Here is a 17,761-nt window from a genome sequence, read left to right as displayed (position 1 = left end):
ACCGGTCCGTCCTTGCCATCCGGCAGCCCCAGCCCCTCCAGGCCCCGTTCCCGCCAGCCGCGCCCCCGTCAGGCCCCGCCCGCCGCCCGGCTCCGTTCACCCGCTCCCTCGGCCCCGCCTACTTCCGGGCCTTGCTCCACCCCCGGGGCCCCCCGCTCAGGCACTGCCCGCCAACGGGGTCCTCTCGGCGGGGCTGCCCGGCTTTTTGCCTGCGCGCTGCTGCCGCCGCCGCGGGGCTCAGCGCGGGCAGGCGGTCGCTCGGGCAGCCCTGCGCGCGGGGCGGTGCCGGAGGCTTCCGGGTGGGGCCGCAGCCGCCCATGGGGTCGGGGTCGCGGTCGCCGCGCCGGCGCCGGGAGCGCTCCGGTAGCCGGGAGGAGCGGCGGCGGCGGCGGGAGCCCAGCTCAGGGTGAGAGACGGGGCCGTAGGAGGAGGTGGAGCGGGACCGGGAGCAGCTGGGCCGCATCTGAGGGGCGGGGCCCGGCAGGCGGGAACCCGGGGTGCGGGAGAACCGGGGGTGTGGGGTATGGGATCCAGCCGGGACCGGGGGAGGGCGGCCGGGCCAGGGCAGGCCCCTCTCCCGGTGCCCAGGTGGCGCCCCTTCCAGCCGAGCTCAGCCGCTCGGGGCCGGGGGTGGGTGGGTCACCCGGGTGGGTTGCAAATCTGTGTCGGTGACGGAGAACCGGCCCGTTCAGGGCAGCGAGTGTCTCCGTGACGGCGCCTTCGGGCTCGCCGGGAGCTCTGCCCGCTCTGGGTCGGTTCTCGGCGCACCGGCAGGGACAGGGACCCGCATTCTGGAGCGCTCGTTGTCCACCACAAGGCCTGTAACTGCCTCCCAGCTGCAATGTGACTTTCCTCCCACCCCAGCTCTGACTCTGACGATGAGAGACAGAAATGGAAGAAAAAGAAAAGCAAAAGCAGGGACCAGCATCGTAAAAACCAGAAGAAACACCGCTCACGGTCCCGGGGTTCCTCTGCCTCCAGCTCGGAGCGTGAGCGGGTCAAGAGGAGAGCACGGAGCAGAGAGCGACGGAGGAAGAGAGATGGCTCTAAGTCTTCTGTGTCCTCTGTCAGCTCTCCCTCCCCTCCGCGCTCCCGGGGCAGGGAGGAGTCGGGGCAGCAGTTGAGCCTCCAAGAGCGCTTGAGGCTGAAGGAGGAGAAGAAGAAGCAGGCTGCCCTTATGAAGGCCTTGGAGACACCCGAGGAGAAACGGGCTCGCCGGCTGGCTAAGAAAGAGGCCAAGGAGAGAAAGAAGCGGGAGAAGATGGGGTGGGGAGAGGAGTACATGGGTTACACCAACACCGACAATCCCTTTGGGGACAACAACCTGCTGGGCACCTTCATCTGGAGCAAGGTGAGCTCTGATCAGTGCCTGTGGGATGTTGGGGGCTGCTTGAAGGAGGTCATGCCCCTGTGGCCACCACAGAACAGGACAGCAGTATCGAGGGGGACGGCTTCGCTTGAGGTGGGATCCTCTGTAACTCTGAAAGCAGCCATATGAGAGCAAAGCATTCGCCTAATGCAGCCACTGTGTATTTCTGATAAACTCAGTGGGGTTTTGCCCCCTTTCTTCTGAAGGCCAAGGTTTGTAGATAGAGGTGTGGGGTGAGGAAGTGGTCAGGGTGCAGGCAAGGGCCCCAGAACTGCTTGGAGCTGCAAACTGAGTGCTGGGCAATGTTTACTGGTGCACTGACACTCATCAGACTCGGTGGCCTCCTTGGGCTGAAACTGCGTGTCACTAAGGTGCTTCAGGAGGAGGATTTGAGGGATTTGGGGTCCTTTGACAGGATCAGAACTTGTCGGGGCAGTGGAAGTGGGTGAGTGTGATGGCATTTTCTGTTTGGTGAGGGGGCTGTAGGGATCGCTGGATTTCACAGCTGCCCTTGGCCACTCTGTTTCAGGCACTGGAAAAGAAAGGGATCAGCCACCTGGATGAGAAAGACCTGAAGGAGAGGAACAAGCGAATCCAGGAGGACAATCGCCTGGAGCTGCAGAAGGTGGGGTCAGATGTTCCCTCCCTCCCACCATCTGACAGAGAACACTATAAACATCCCAGTTCTCCCAGCCGTTCACCTGGAAGTCCTCTTGTTCTTCTCACTAGGGGTGTCCATGGGTTGTAGAATCAGGGGGAATAGTTACTGATTTCTGCTGTTCCACGGTGAAAAGAGTTCTCCTGGGATTGAGTCCACCTCTGGGGGTGCAGAGGAGGACAAGTGACAGATCATGGCACTGAGACACTTGGTTGTGCCCATGTCCCCTGTCCTCCCAAGGCTGGACCCAGCCCTACTGACCAACACCAGCTCTCCTTCCCCTCCTGGCTCCCCAGGAGCCTCGGGCCAGTCGCAGGAGCTGAGGCAGCTGAGTGGGGTTAGGGCTGTGTCCTCGAATGGATGTCCTGCGTGGGTGCCTCTCCCACAGTGGCCGCATGTCTCACTCCAACCCGAGCAGGTGAAGCAGCTGCGCCTGGAGCGGGAGCGGGAGAAGGCAATGCGGGAGCAGGAGCTGGAGATGCTGCAGCGGGAGAAAGAGGCAGAGCACTTCAAAACCTGGGAGGAGCAGGAGGACAACTTCCACCTGCAGCAGGCTAAGCTGCGGTAGGTGTGAGGCTTCCCAGGAGCAGGCCTGCCCCCGGGTGTAGAGGATGGCAATCTCTGCTCACTGCCCCTCTCCTCTTGCCCAGATCTAAGATCCGCATTCGGGACGGGAGGGCAAAACCCATTGATCTTCTGGCCAAGTACATCAGCGCGGAGGATGATGACCTGGCTGTGGAGATGCATGAGCCCTACACCTTCCTGAATGGCCTGACTGTCTCTGATATGGAGGATCTGGTGGAGGACATCCAGGTGCCAGCTCTGCCATCCCTGCACCACGCGTGGCAGCTCAAGGCTTCCGCCCTCAGCACTGCCTCCCTGCCCGTGGTGTGGAGCAGGTGCCTGATGTCCTGCTTGTCTCCTGCCTGCAGGTTTATATGGAGCTGGAGCAAGGGAAGAACGTGGACTTCTGGAGGGACATGACCATTATCACGGAGGATGAGATAGCCAAGCTCCGCAAACTGGAGGCTTCTGGGAAAGGAGGACCAGGTAAGTGGGAGGACAGAGCCTGGTGTGGGTGTTAAGGGGAGTGTGAGCAGTGGGTAAAGCAGGGCATAGGGTCTGCTGCATGCACTCAGGCTCAGGGGTGCTCTGGGATCTGCTGGGTGGAGGCTGTGGATCTGGCAGCCATTCCCTGCTGGAGTCCAGCCTCCCGCTTCAGGGTGCAGTTCAGAAGGGCCTGGGTGAAAGCAGGCTCAGTGCTCGGAGTCTGACTGTCTGCTCTCACCCATCTGCTCAGGGGAGCGTCGGGATGGCGTCAACGCCTCCGTCAGCTCAGATGTGCAGTCTGTGTTCAAGGGGAAGACGTACAACCAGCTGCAGGTGCTGTACCAAGGCATTGAAAGCAAGATCCGGGCAGGAGGACCCAACCTTGACATCGGGTACTGGGAGAGCCTGTTGCAGCAGCTGAAAGCTTACATGGCTCGGGCCAGGTGAGAGCGGGGCCTGGATCTGGCTGTGGAAGGGGCAGCACAAACCCCACCAGTCAGCAGTGCAGAAATCCAGTATCGGTGGCAGTAGGGGTTTTATCTTTTCTGAAATGGTTGGTTCTCCCAAGACAGGAGGAGGGCTGAACACTAAGGTGCTCAGGACACTGAACTTACAGGGTCATTGAGCCCAAAACTGTACAAAACCCAACAGATTTCTAGCTGGTGTGGTGGATGTCACAGGTCTGGGCAGCATGGCCATGAGGTGGTTCTACTAGGTGGGACCTGACGGCTCATCTTTCCACAGGCTACGGGAGCGGCACCAGGATGTGCTGCGCCAGAAGCTGTACAAGTTGAAGCAGGAGCAAGGCGTGGAGAGCGAACCGCTCTTCCCTATCATCAAACAGGAGCCGGCCTCCCCCAGTGACAGGTACGCAGCCCTTTCCTGGGGGAGCACAGCCATCGAGCCTCTCCCAGGGGGCACCCGGCACGGAAAATGCAGCCTCGTGTTCCTGCCCTTCCATAGCCAGACCTCAGGTGAGCAGCGAACAAGGGTACCATCCCCGTCCCAGTTCTCTCTTCTCTCTTTCCTGCAGGCTGGATCCAGAGGAGAGCCTTGTGCAGCCAGGGCCGTCCTCAGAGCCAGAGGCTGAGCAGGATGCGGAGGCCAAAGGAGAGGCTGAAGGGGAAGCCGTACTCATGGAGGAGGACTTGATCCAGCAGAGCCTGGATGACTATGATGCGGGGAAATACAGCCCCCGGCTGCTGGGCCCCAATGAGCTGCCCTTCGATGCCCACGTGCTGGAGGCCGAGGAGGACACGCACCGGCTACTGCTCTTGCGTCAGCAGCTCCAGGTCACAGGTAGGAGCCGCAGCAAGCAGGGCTGGAGCAGGATCCTGCCCTCAGGAAAGGGGGAGTCGGAGCTGGAGTGGGAGCATGCACCTGGCAGAGGGCTGCCCCGGGCACTGGGGCTGTTGTGACCTGGTCGAGAACAGGGAGGTGGGGCTCCGACCACTGAATGGGTACCTGCATTGCATCCTTCCCCCTCTTCTAGCCACACCACCAAACTGTTTAGGCTGTGGGCAAGTGGAAAGAGTGTTCTGGATGAGTTTTCCAGCACAACTCACCCCAGTGCCCACATGGAGTCTGCTGAGCAGCATGAGCAGCTCTATGTCCGGCTCCGCATCCCCTGCTCCTTTCCTCTGCATGCCCAGGAGCAGCATCCCACCTCTCCTTCCTACAGGTGATGCCAATGAGAGCACCGATGACATCTTCTTCCGCAAGGCCAAGGAGGGCATGGGTGCAGATGAGGCGCAGTTCAGTGTGGAGATGCCTCTGACGGGCAAGGCCTATCTCTGGGCTGACAAGTACCGACCCCGCAAACCCCGCTTCTTCAACCGTGTGCACACGGGCTTCGAGTGGAACAAGTACAACCAGACTCATTATGACTTTGACAACCCGCCCCCCAAGATCGTACAGGGCTACAAGTTCAACATCTTCTACCCTGACCTCATTGACAAGCGCTCAACGCCCGAGTACTTCCTTGAGGCCTGCCAGGACAACAAGGACTTTGCCATCCTGCGTTTCCACGCCGGGCCACCCTACGAGGACATAGCATTCAAGATTGTCAACCGGGAGTGGGAGTATTCCCACCGCCATGGCTTCCGCTGCCAGTTTGCCAATGGGATCTTCCAGCTCTGGTTCCACTTCAAGCGTTACCGTTACCGCAGATGAAGGGCTGCTCAGCTCCCTTCTGCATCCCTGGAACAGGAAGGGGGTAGGGAATTCTCATCCCACATCCTCAGCGTGGTTCCACAGCTCTCCCCAAGGCCTGGCCCAGCACGGGGCCTGTTCCTGAGGGTTTTCTGTTTCCTTGCTTTTATTCTGAGGGACACTGAGACAAATAAATACAAATAAATAGGAGTTGTTTACACCGTGGCCTCCTGTGTGGACACCCCATGCTCTGTGGTGTCACAGGGCCCTCCGCATTGTCACCAGATGGTACCACGCTGGGTCAGTGCTGGGATCTGGGTAGCTCTGGAGGTGCCAGCACAGCGCTCGGTCCCTCCCTACCAATGTGCCATCACCTCTGTGCTCCCCTTGCCTCTTCCAGCCCCAGGGTGCCCCCTCCTTGCTCCCAGCACCCCAGCCAGACCTGTCCAGCCTGGATGCTCTGCAGCCGCGGTGCCCTTTTCTCCCCCTCCCTGGGTGTCCCTGGGCCACAGTCCTTGGTGCGCCCGTTGCCCTCCCCCCGCCCCCAGTTCTGTAAGTTCTCAGCCTTGGATCCAGCTTTTACAGCGTGGGAGCACTGCCACCTCTCTCGACCCTGGCTGAGGGATGGAAGGGTTCAGTGGCTGTGAGGCGCCTGCCTCTGGCAGGAGGAGGCACGGGTTTGGACGGGAAATCTCCTTACAGGGAAAAATCCGGTTGCCGGGGCCCATGGTCCCTCCCACCCGGTGCCTGAGGAGCTCTGGCTTCCTTGGAGCAGGGGCAGCTGCACTCTAGCCCCCTGCCCTGCAGTGGGGATCCCCGAGGGCCTCGGGTGATGCTCAGCGGGTTTGGGGCATCTGGGGGAGCGGTTCTGCCACCTGTGCCTGCAGGTACCAGCTGTTGGGTGCAGCCACGCGTGTCTGCGATTGCTCCACGTGTCCCCTTCCCCGTGGCTCTCTGACCTTCGGGGGTCCCTGGCCTGCGCTGGAGCAGCCAGGAGGCAATGCTGCTGCCTGAGTGATGCCAGTAGTGCAACCTCCAGGAAATCTGCATCTTGGCCATGAACCATCGCAGCAGGGTGGTTTCCTCCTCGCTGCATCCTGCCCCCCGTTCAGCCCCAAGGTCAAGGGGCCGGGGGCGCCCTGGCAGAGCTGGCCCTGTTTTGGGGCTCCCTGTCCCACAGCTGCCGCTTCCCCCGGGGCTGGGGGGGGGCCGCCCCGTCCTGCTGCTCCGTACTGCGGGCAGGATCCGGCCTTGCAGATGCCATGGCAGCTCCTGCTCCGGAGGCTCCCACGCTCACCAGGACTCAACTGCCGTGAGATGGGGAGACCCCAACCACCTCGGCCCCCACCCCGCTGGCGTGCTGGGGCCATTGGATGCACCAGGACACGTACCCTGGACTCTCCTTCCTGTGGGTTATTTAAAGCCATGAGCAGCAGGGGGGTCAGAGCCTGAGTTCCGCGCAGGAAGCATCTGAAGCCCTGGACAGAGGCGGCTTTGGAGGAAATGGGAAAAAAACATCCAAAGCTGGTGGCTGGGCACCCTCCCTGCTTGACTGCCTGGCAGAGAGGCCCTGCTGCAGCCCCTCTCTCTCTTGGGCACACACGGGGTCCCCTGTAACATCCCACTGTGACCACAGCCTGGACACCGTTCCCATCCCCTCCTTTTTCCCACTCCCCTGACTTGGAGCCCTGGGCAGAGCCACTGACGGGGCATGAGAACCCTGCGAGCTGCTGCAGCCGGGCGCCCACCACAGCTGAGCTAGGCGCTGGATCCGCCTGGAGCCAGGACGTGGTTTTCCAGGTCTGGCTCTTCTCCACATCTCCTCTATGTTTTAGGGGGAGCTGCTTCCATGGCGGCAGCTTGGCTGGGGTTGCGCCAGGGCGGTGGTAGGTGATGCCTTTGTGCCCACGTCCTCTGCGAGCGCGGCTGCCCCGCATCCCGGGGTGGCGGCAGGGTCAGCACACCCAGCTGGTATCTGGACACGGCAGGTGGTGGCTGAGCTGGGTTCTGCTCGCAGCGGGGCCCCTGCTGCCCCGGGCACACTCTCCCCTGGCTCAAGCCGGTCGTCACCCTCCTCCATGCTCTCACTGGGAAAGCTTTGCCCCACGCCGTGGGGGGATGGTGCCTACAGCTCCGCAGGGCCAAGGGGGTGGCAAGAAAATCTCCCGCTTGGGCCTCAGTGTCACCCACCCGCTCGCACGCCCCAGCCTCGCCAGCCTTGGTGGGATGCTGGACGCCCGGGATGTGTCACCCGTGGGCTGAGAAACGCCCAGTGCTCTGGAGCTGGATGGAGACGGGCTCTTCCCTCCCCTGCGGAGTGACAACCAGAGGCCGTCGTGGCTCCCAGGTCTCAGGACAGTGCCCGAGCCCGACTGGCCTGGCAGCACAGTGACCGAGCAGTCGGGCTGCGAGAACCCGCAGCGTGTGACCCCCCGGGCAGTGTCCAGCCGTGTCCCCACGGCCGCGGGGGCACCCAGGGACCCTGATGGGGGGGGGGGCAGCCGCTCGCCTCAGCCCCCTCCTCCCTACCCCCAGGTCCCTACCGCGGGGGACAGCGGGGATGTGACCCCCAGGCTGGGGGGCGAGGTTCCAGCGCAGCAGCGTCCATGTGGGTCCCACTGGGACAGGGGGTGGCGGGACTGATCCCCCCCGGCCCGCTCCGGACGCAGGAATCCAGCTCGGGTAAACAAATGAGTAACTGGGATAAGAGCCCAGCCCCGCTAAATACAGCCGGGGCGGCGGGGAGGGTGTCTGAGCGCAGCGCCTCCGCGCAGCCCCCGGGTCCAGGTGAGGCTGCGGAACGTGAACCCTCACCCGCCGTGGCCGCTGCCCCCTCCGAGGGCTCCGGGTGAGGGGGCGGGGGGGATGGGAGCGGGGCTGCATCTGGACCCCGGTTTGGGGGTGCGGAGCGGGATGGGGCACGGGGAACCCGGCCCTTCCCTTCCCCGAGCCCGGACTGAGGGGAGCCCAGCGGGGATGAGCCGGGCGGGGCGGGGCGGGGCGGGCCGAGCCGAGCCGAGCCGAGCCGGGCCGAGCCGAGCCGAGCCGAGCCGAGCCGAGCCGAGCCGAGCCGGGCCGGGCCGAGCCGAGCCGAGCCGAGCTGTCGGTGCCCCCGCAGCAGCGAGGTGGGTCCCGGGGCGGCGAGGGGCGCACGGCCGGGGGGTGGGTGTGAGGGGGAAGGGGAGCGGAGGGTGTGAGGAGGACAAAGGGCCCACGAGGCTGCGATGCACGGGGAGAGGGGACCGACAAAGAGCCCGCAGAGCTGGGAAGGGGCGGTAAGGGCTGCCCCGGTTCGCCCCCAAACCCCACGAGCTGCGCGGCATTTGGGGCGCGGGGGACGCGACGTCTGTGTGTCCCAGGGGCTGTCTGTCTGTCCCCCCGAGCTGTCTGTCCCCCCGAGCTGTCTGTCCCCCCCGGGGCTGGCTGGCTGTCCCCCCAGGCTGTCTGTCCCCCCGGGCTGTCTGTCCCCCCAGGGGGGTGTATGTCTGTCCCACCGGGCTGTCTGTCCGTTCCCCCCGAGCTGTCTGTCCCCCCGAGCTATCTGTCTGTCCCCCCCGGGGGCTGTCTGTCTGTCCCCCCCGGGGGCTGTCTGTCTTCCCCCCGGCAGCTGTCTGTTTGTCCCCCCCGAGCTGTCTGTCCCCCCGGGGGCTGGCTGTCTGTCCCCCCGAGCTGTCTGTCTGTCCCCCCCGGGGCTGTCTGTCTGTCACCCCGGGCTGTCTTCCCCCCGGCAGCTGTCTGTTTGTCCCCCCCGAGCTGTCTGTCCCCCGGGGGCTGGCTGTCTGTCCCCCCGGGGGCTGTCTGTGTGTCCCCCCGAGCTGTCTGTCCCCCCCGGGGGGTGTATGTCTGTCGCACCGGGCTGTCTGTCTGTCCGGGGCTAGCCGGGACCAGCCCTGCTCCTGTGTCACTGCTGCCCACCAGCATCCTGCATCCTCCAGGCTGGGCTGTCCCCCCTCTCTCCCAGCTCCACATCCCTTTGATGGTGGCTGTCGCACTTCCCACTCCGGCTTGGCCTTGAGCTGATGAGAGGAAACAGTCTCAAGTTGAGCCAGGGGAGGTTTAGGTTGGGTATCAGGAATAATTTCTTTACTGAGTGGTGAAGCACGGACTGCCCAGGGCTGTGGTGGAGTCGCCATCCCTGAAGGGGTTTAAAAAGTGTGTAGATGCCTCTGGGACATGGTTTAGTAGGGGTGATGGTGCTGGGCTGATGATTGGACTGGAAGCGCTTTGAGGTCTTTTCCAACTTCAACAATTCTAGAATTCTATGATCTGAGCCCCAGCCTGAGGGCGGGTGGAGGTGGGGCCACATCCATTCCTGGTAGGAACAGACATGCCCCACGGTGTCCCACGGGACCACCTGTGCAAGGGACATCAGAGAGGAAGAAGAGACTCTGCAGAGAAAATCCTTGTCCTTCCAGGACAAAGTGGGATGGGGCAGTCCCCGGAGAGGGACAGTAAACGAAGTGGAGGGACTGGGCACATGAGAGAAAAGTGCAAATGCCCCACAGCATCTTCTGCACAGCTGCCCTGGGTGGCAGAGCCCAGTCTGAGGGGCACTTGGGGTGCAAGGGATGGAGTCACTGCTGCCCTGTTTGGGGTCCCTTTGCAGGCATGTGTTGCCCAGCAAACCTTCCTTCCCAGTCCCTCATCCGACCAGCCCTGCCCAAGGAAGCCAAGCGCTGGGGTGGGAGCTACCCTGATAAGGAGCAGCCACCCGTCCTCCCCATTAGCCTCTCGCCTTTCCCTTGCAAACCTCGGATGTGGCCAGGGCAGGAAGCGATGCCTGGTGGAGGCAGGGGAGCCTGCAGTGCATCCGCGGCACAAAACCAACCCACGGGCTTGCACGGTGCCAAGAACCCCATTAGCGCCCGCACCCTTCCCCACCACTGCTGCCAGCGCCTCAGCCTCCAGCAGCTCCTCGCAAGCAGCTCCTCGCAACTGGGATTTTAACCCAGCACCCTTTTTGTTTTCACTCACAGCCAAACCCTTGTGGGATTGCCCGTGGAGAGGGTTTTGCTGGATCCAAACTGAAGCCCGTGGGGACAGGCACTGCGCTCGAGGTCTCTCCTCTGCAGGACCTGCTGTCCCCACACATCCTCCTGCGGTGGCCGCCCGCGATGAGGGGACACAGCGAGTGAGGAGCCCCTACATGAACCTGTAAGTGACTCGGGTTTGCTGTGGCCCACGCAGGGCTTGGCTCATTCCCAACTGCTGCTAAATGGCCCGTCTTTAATATTTGATTCCTTTTAAGTGCTGCATGGTTCCCAGCAGCTGAGGCAGTGCTGTGCAGGGCCCCGAGCCCACCCCAGCATTAGCAGCCAGTCCTGGGCAGAGCCCCTGCCATCCCTGCCGGTAGCGAGCGGTGGGTGAGGGTCCGTGTGGTTTTGTGCCAGGAGAGGAGGACAGGGAGGGAACATGGGTGATAGGGGGGCTTGGGGGGGTGTGGAGCTGCCAGGGCTGGTGCATCCTCGCCAAGCCGTGGTGCCACAGCTTCTGGTTGCCGTGGAGAGGCACTGCCACACTGAGCCAGTCAGTATCCCCTGGCATCCCATGGCCATGTGGGCAGCCCCGTGGGCTCCTGATCCCCAGCCATGCTGGTGAGAGCACTGGGAACACCCTGGGGGTTGTGGTGTGACCCCAAGAGCATAAGCAGATGCATGGGAGGGGACAATGAGCAGTACCCCTGAGCCATGGCACCCACATGCCATCGCTGTGGGGCAGGAGGGGAATTTGCCACCTCCCCGGGAGAGGAATCTCAGGGGACGCAGGAAAGGTTTCTTGGGGATCCAGAACTGTCACACCAAGGCCTGGCCACACGTCTCAAGGGGACTGTCACCTTTGGGGTTGCCACTGCCGTCCCTCAGGGATTGGAGAAAGCAAACAGTGGCGAGTTTTCGCTCTTGTCTCATGGAAAAAGGCACAGCTGTCCTCACGCTGTGAATCACCACCACACTCTGCCAGCTGCCCATACCAGGGCGGGGACCAGGACGGGGATGTGCTCCCACTGCCACCCCCGGGCACTTCGCCTCTCCCCAGGAGCCATGGGGCCAATGGTGCAGCCGGTGACGGGGCCAATGGTGCAGCCGGTGACGGGGCCAAGGGCAGGGGTGCTGCTGTGCCGGATGGGTGCCAGCACCCTCATCTCTGCAGCCCGCCTGGATGCAGCCTTGGAGGAGAATGTTGCAATGCCTGGCCCCTTCCCAGCCTTGCTCTGGGCTGTGGGATCGGCGTGTGCCGGGGGTGTGCGCAGCAGCTCCCAGCCCTGCGGCCGCCCTCGCACCAGGGGCCGGAAAGGGGGTGGCGAGTGGGGGCTGCCAGGCTGCGGGATGTGGTGCGCAGCTTGTCTGGCTCATGGGGACATGGAGCAGGGCCAGATGCAGGACCAGCGGCAAGGTTTGGTGCCAATCGGTGCTGGCTCGAGATTTGACTTAGGCATGGGGGTGCAGGTGACAGTGCCACCCTGCATGAGGGAAAGACAGGGGTCCCAGGACCCCCAGCAGGATCTCTGCGGAAGCAGTGGGTCAGGGTACAACTGGGCATCCTATGGGGGCCACCAAGCCAGGGGCGATGGCAACCAGTGGTGTGGGGATGGGGTAGGTGGGGTGACAAAGACATCCACAGCCTGGAGAAATGGGACACAGGAGAGGAGGGGTCTGATCCCTGTGGGATCCAGTCCCCAAAGGGCTTTGTCCCAACAGCCACCATGCCTCTGCCCCAGCCCACAGCATCTGGTTTGCAGCCAGGACTACTTAGCGGTGGAGGCAGCAGCCCTGGGGCTTCCCAGATGCTGAATGCTCCCTGGCACCGGATTGCTGCTGTGGCATCACCCGGCCTGCCCCACCCACAGCCGTCCTCATGCACCCTGCCACAGCCACCATCCTGGTGACAAACTCTGGGCTCCAGCTGCGGTAGGACTGGGGGAACAGAATGGGGATGTCACACACAGCCGCATGTCCCACAGCTCTGGGTCAACCATGGTGCTGGCATCAGGGGCTGCAGTGCACACAGCCCCAGGCATGGCCACCTCACCCTGTGTGAGTTCCCTCCCGCCCTGTGGGAATGGGGCTTCTCCTCGAGTCGGGGCTACGGAGAGAAAGGCGCTGGGATGAGGAGAGGTGGGTCAGGATTGGACCCTGGTGCAGCTGCCCTGTGCCCACACGCCCCGTCCTTCAGTGCGGCCCCACGGCTGCAGCGGAGGGCAGATGTCCCTGAGCTCAGCTGCCAGTGCCACACTTCTCCAAACACCCACCAAGCCAGATTGCAGCCTCGTGGCAACAGCACCATGTGGCTTGCAGCCGGGGACGGTTAATCCCGGCCAGCTGTGGTGCTGAGGCCCTCCACGCCTCCTGCTACTGCACCCGGCGCGGTGCCAGCCTGGCACACGCTGCAGTGCTGATGTGTCCCCTCCAGAGCCTGAGGGAGGCCCATGTTTGCAGAGTTGTGGTGGATGATGGGTGGATTTGGCCATGGGGGACTGGCTGTAAACCCTCCTCCTTGTTCCCACAGGGCAAGGTGGGATTGGTGCTGGCACCAGCAGGGTCACACGCCATGGAGCTGAGCCAGGAGGGCGCCTGAAGCCACTAGAAGGAGTAGGGGGACATGGAACCTCCCAATGGCAGTACAGCCGACTGGTCGGACACATGCTTTGGGGCTTTCAACGCCAGTGACGGACGCAGCAATGCACAGAACCGCATTGCCTCGCCCTGGTTCTCCACTGCCTTCGGCCTCATCGGCCTCTGCTCCAATCTCTTTGCCCTCTGTGTCCTGATCAGCTCTTCCCGCAAGCTGTCCAGCCGGACCCGCTCCTCCTTCCTTGTCTTCCTCTGCGGGTTGGTAGTCACGGACTTCATGGGGCTGCTGGTGACAGCCTCAGTCATCATCCCGTACCACTTCATCAAATTCGCCTGGACTGAGGTGGACCCCGGCTGCCACCTTTGCAACTTCCTTGGCTTCTCAATGGTCTTCTTCGGGCAGTGCCCGCTGCTGCTGGGGGCCACTATGGCTGGCGAGAGGTTCTTTGGCATCAACCACCCCTTCTCCCGCTCCACCAGCATCTCCAAGCGCCGTGCCTGGTCCATCGTGGGGCTGGTGTGGGGCTTCTCCTGCATGCTGGGGCTGCTGCCAGTGCTGGGGCTGGGGCAGTACACGTTGCAGTACCCCGGCTCCTGGTGCTTCCTCACCCTCCTGCCCGACACCGGCAATGTCATCTTCTGCCTGCTCTTTGCCCTAATGGGCATCTTCTCCGTGCTGCTCTCCTTCATCTTCAACACAGTCAGCGTGGTGACCCTCTGCCGTGTCTATCATGACCGGGAGTCAGTGCAGCGGCGCCGGGACAGCGAGGTGGAGATGATGGTGCAGCTCGTGGGCATCATGATCATTGCCACAATCTGCTGGATGCCCCTCCTGGTGAGGACCTGGATCTTGGTGTGTGCCCCATGCACCAACTGTTGAGGTCCACATCCTCAATGTCTCCCCCGCCCTGTGCCATGTTCCTCCTGGTGACGGTCTGGGTGTTCCCCTACCACCACTCTGCCCCCTGAGTTGACACCTGGGTGATGGGCTGTGGGGCTCAGCACCACTCACAGTCAGAGCAGGTGCATCAAAACAGCCTGGGACCCCTCTCCAACAGGCTTGATGCCCATCCTGGCCCCTCATTGCCTCCCCCACCGTGGAGCTGCTCATGGCCTCTGTGTGCGCCCCACCACTGACGCCTTGTCCCCTTCCCCCCTGCACAGATCTTCATCGTCCAGACGGTCCTGCAGCAGCTGCAGGCTGATGGCCAGATCCAGATGCTGCCCACGAAGACCCAGGAGATGCTGCTCATCTACATCCGCATGGTGACCTGGAACCAGATCCTGGACCCCTGGGTCTACATCCTCTTCCGCCGGGCCGTGCTGCAGCGTGTCTACCCCAGCCTGCGCCCCCGGCCCTCCATCATCTCCCTCTACCCTGTCCTCAACCCCTCCCTGCGCCGCAAGTTCACTGCCAGCTCTGTCCTGCAGTAGTGATCCAGGGTCGGGCACGCGGTGGGGGGGACATCCGCACCCCCAGGATAATTCATCTTCCCCCTTACCCGCATCCATGGGCTCTCCCCACAACCCCAAGTCCAGTACTTGAGTGGATTGGCAGGGGGCACAGAGCTGCTCCCCCATCCCCATTTGAGCACCCATCCCCCCCCCCCCCCCCAATAAAATGCAGCTTGTGCAGCTCCCCGTGCCCACCTGGGGGCCCAGCTCTGGCGGCAGCCACAACACCAGCCCTTGTCCTCCAGTCTCCACTTTAATGGCCTGCGTCCGCCTCCTGCCACAACTCGGGGAGCACAAGAGGGTGGGTTGGGGTTGGGGTTGGTGCTGGGTACCCTGCTGTCCCCCCCAGCCTAAATGCAGCTCAGGAAGGGCAGGATGGGACCCCCCCAGGCACCCTCCCCCTCGGGTGGGGTCAGGGGGTGGGGAGGGCATGGGGGCGAGAGGCCACTGCCCCCCAGCTACTCCTGCCCGCGGGGCTGGCCGACGGCCGCCCACACCTCGGCCACAAACTCCTGGGGAAAGGCAAACTCGCCCAGCACCGAGTCCAAGTCACAGGCGAGCTGAGCTACGCTGGGGCTCTCCTTCGCTGCTGCCACCATCGTTGAGGCTGAGGAGGAGAAGAGAGAGGGTCAGCAAGGATCAGAGAATCATGGAATGGTTTGGGTTAGAACGGACCTCAAAGCCCATCCAGTTCCACCCTGTCATGAGCAGGGACACCTCCCACTGGATCAAGGTGCTCAAAATCTCATCCAACCCTGTCTCGAGCACCTGCAGGGATGGGGCAGCCACTACTGCTCTGGGCAACATGAGGCCCCTGCTCTGGGCCAGGGCCTCCCCACCCTCACTAGGAAACATTTCTCCCAAAGAGCTCATCTCAGTCTCCCCTCTTTCAGCTTAAAACCCTTCCCCCTTGTCCTTTTCCTGCACTCCCTGATCAAGAGCCCTCCCCAGCTTTCCTGGAGCTCCTTTCAGTCCTGGAACCTGCTCTAAGGTCTCTCTGGAGCCTTCTCTTCAGACTGAACAACCCCAACTCTCTCAGTCTTTCTCCATAGCGGAGCTGTTCCCAGCCCTCAGATCATTGCTGTGACCTCCTCTGGACTCTCTTTAACAGCTCCGTATCTGTGCTGAGGACTTCAGAACTGGACACTCGGCTCACCCAGCTCGCTGTCGCGGATGCCCATGTAGCTCTCCAGCAGGTCATCCACCCTGTGGGCAGCTTCCTCCTCGAAGGGGCTGGGCTGGGGGCGAGAGGCTCAGTGCGTGGGTGCCAGGGGGTGGGGGCACAGCCCAGGGACCCCCTGCTCCCACTGAGCTGGGCCCATGGGTGCAGCACGTGTGGGCCCCAAGCCGTGCACCTGGTGGGGTGCAGTGCAGGGTTCACCCAGGGCATGGGGATGCTCTTCCCCACGCCTAAAGCAGCGTACGGCTCAGGGTGGGAGCTCTGGGGGGGGTCTTACCCCCTCCTCCAGCGTGGCTGGGCCCTGCGCCCGCAACCGCAGTGTTTCCTTCCCGCTGGCCACTCTGCCCTCGCTGGGGGACTTGGTGCTCCGCGTCCTCTGGCCGATCATGTCTGCACCCCAGGATGGGGGATGAGGAGGTGGTGAAGGTGCAGGCAGAGCCTGGCACCTCCTGCCCCTCGCCCGGCCGCCGCTCAGCCCCAACCCACACGTGTCACAGCAGCCGGGGGTCACGGCAGGGTGGACTGTGCCTAGGGAGAGCGAGCTCACACACTTAAGGGGCGTCCATAGGCACGAGGTGGGGTGCACGAGGTGATAGCGTGACCAGGACAGTGCACACATAGCAGTGGGGCTGCCCCTTCGGAGCACAAGGGGGTGCCCCCCAGGAGTGCCCGGGCTGCACACAGGGGTGGTGGGTCTGGAGGGACACAGGGATGGGCTCCTCCCAGGGTGATAGCCTCCCACCACGACTCACCAAAAGCCTTTTTGGGCTGTACCAGGCGGAGGGTGAAGGGCTGAGCCCTGGGCAACTCCCGCAGCATCCGGGCCACCTCGTAGTGCCGGCAGCCCACAATGGTTTGGTCATTGATGGCCTCGATGCTGTCGCCCACACACACAGTCTGAAGGCGGTTGATGATGCTCCCCTCCTTGATTCTCTGAGGATCACGGCGGGGGACAGGGACACACAGCAAACAGGTGGCACCATGGGAAGGACAGGCAAATGCAGCCCCCATCCCACACCACACAGAAGCACCTGGTCCCACATCCTCTAGCAACTGGATCAAACAGGGCGCCCCCCCCGCCAAATACACCACAGCAGGAGAGCCCCCCAGGGCCAGGGGGACCCAGCAAAGGCACAGGAGGTGTCAGGGAAGGAGGAGGGTCCCAGGGATGCCACCCTGCAGGGGTACAGCCCCAGCACAGCCCCATAGAGGGGTTCACCTTGATGAAAGCGTAGCCAGCCCCATTGTCTGTGATGGTGAGGCCAAGCGCATCCTCCGTCTTGGTCACCTCCACCTCCTTTGTCTCACCCCGGACATGGGCGAAGATGAAGTCCTCCAGGCCAATCTGTCCCCCCAGCAGCTTCTGCATGTCTACTTTGTGTGTGTTGAGCGTGCAAAAGAGGATCTGTCCCAGGGAATCCCAGCATCAGGGGCTGAGGATGCCCTGGCAGTGCAGGAACAAACCAAGGACAGATCCAGCCAGGTCTGGGTGCTGCTAGAGCAGAGGGAGCCAGGGGCACCCAGCTTGGTCATCCCTGTGCACCCTTCCCTAAGCTGCAGGCTACATGGCAGCTGGCAACAGCCAGGGAACAGGCAGCCTTGGCTCCCTGCCCACATATGGGGTGGGGGAAACTGAGGCACAGAGCCACCCAACTACTACCCAAAAGGAGAGCGGACAGACCCAAGACTAAAATGCTCTTTAACAGGTGATTTTGGGGGCTGCATTTGCAGGCAGCTGAGGACCCACAGGAGGGCTGACCATAGATGGTGCCGTGGGCTTGGTGTCCCTCACTTTGAGTGCAACCCCCATCCCCACCATCTCCTCACCTCAGTGGGCGAGATGCTGAAGACCTCAGCGATTTTGGCGTAGAGCTCCTTGACGTTGGTGAAGCCCTCGATGCGCCCCGTGGGGCTGCCGTGGGCCAACTGGGTGTGGAAAACCAGCCGCGGGCGGGCACGGGGTGGCCGAGGGGCTGGGGTGCCCTCAGTAGCAGCTGGCTCAGGGGTCCCCAGATCCTGCCTCACGCCGTTCTCCATGGGGCTGCCCTCCTGGGCCTGCCTGCTGCACCTGCCCGCCCGTCGCATCCTGCTGCTGGCACTGCTGAATTATAGATGGGAGCCAGCTCCCGGCTGGGCTGTAAGGCGAGCCCTGGGCCTGGGAACCCGATCCCGCTGTGCAGGTCACCCAACCTTGGATCAGGTAAGCTCTGTCACCTAGCAAGGGCCCTGGCCAGGCTGGAGGAGGTGGCAGAGAGCAGGTGGCACAGAGGCAGCTCCACTGCACCCTCCCCTGCTGTGGCTGGGAGCTGCGGCAGTGAGCTCCGAGCCAG

At 63.1% G+C, this 17,761-nt stretch overlaps 3 protein-coding genes across 4 annotated transcripts; 2 read left to right on the top strand and 1 right to left on the bottom strand.

The window, feature by feature from the left end:
• The first annotated feature begins 299 nt into the window (after positions 1-299).
• Positions 300-5,438, top strand: CACTIN (cactin, spliceosome C complex subunit). 2 transcript variants are annotated; one of them, XM_069877897.1, is made up of 10 exons: positions 300-406; positions 865-1,351; positions 1,899-1,994; positions 2,446-2,591; positions 2,678-2,840; positions 2,960-3,077; positions 3,328-3,520; positions 3,822-3,944; positions 4,111-4,376; positions 4,759-5,438. In XM_069877897.1, the coding sequence occupies exons 1-10, from the start codon at positions 318-320 to the stop codon at positions 5,247-5,249; spliced, it is 2,172 nt and encodes a 723-aa protein (XP_069733998.1). In that variant the 5' UTR covers positions 300-317; the 3' UTR covers positions 5,250-5,438. The 2 variants fall into 2 exon arrangements, with proteins under 2 accessions (XP_069733998.1, XP_069733997.1); XM_069877896.1 differs by having other exon boundaries at positions 4,087-4,376.
• Positions 5,439-7,986: 2,548 nt separating this feature from the next.
• Positions 7,987-14,470, top strand: TBXA2R (thromboxane A2 receptor). The gene is made up of 4 exons (XM_069877846.1): positions 7,987-8,076; positions 10,205-10,382; positions 12,732-13,631; positions 13,961-14,470. The coding sequence occupies exons 3-4, from the start codon at positions 12,825-12,827 to the stop codon at positions 14,228-14,230; spliced, it is 1,077 nt and encodes a 358-aa protein (XP_069733947.1). The 5' UTR covers positions 7,987-8,076; positions 10,205-10,382; positions 12,732-12,824; the 3' UTR covers positions 14,231-14,470.
• Positions 14,471-14,611: 141 nt separating this feature from the next.
• On the bottom strand, positions 14,612-17,700 carry GIPC3 (GIPC PDZ domain containing family member 3). Its single transcript, XM_069877899.1, has 6 exons — positions 17,259-17,700; positions 16,651-16,836; positions 16,184-16,364; positions 15,709-15,821; positions 15,408-15,489; positions 14,612-14,858 (listed from the first exon to the last, which is right to left on the bottom strand). Exons 1-6 carry the CDS (start codon positions 17,514-17,516, stop codon positions 14,710-14,712), a joined length of 969 nt encoding a protein of 322 aa, XP_069734000.1. The 5' UTR covers positions 17,517-17,700; the 3' UTR covers positions 14,612-14,709.
• Between the last annotated feature and the right edge of the window lie 61 nt (positions 17,701-17,761).

The sequence above is a fragment of the Phaenicophaeus curvirostris genome, chromosome 28 (assembly GCF_032191515.1).
Source record: "Phaenicophaeus curvirostris isolate KB17595 chromosome 28, BPBGC_Pcur_1.0, whole genome shotgun sequence".
Classification (NCBI taxonomy): Eukaryota; Metazoa; Chordata; class Aves; order Cuculiformes; family Cuculidae; genus Phaenicophaeus; species Phaenicophaeus curvirostris.
Note: the sequence above shows the minus strand (reverse complement) of the source record. Positions and strands in the feature narration are given on the sequence as shown.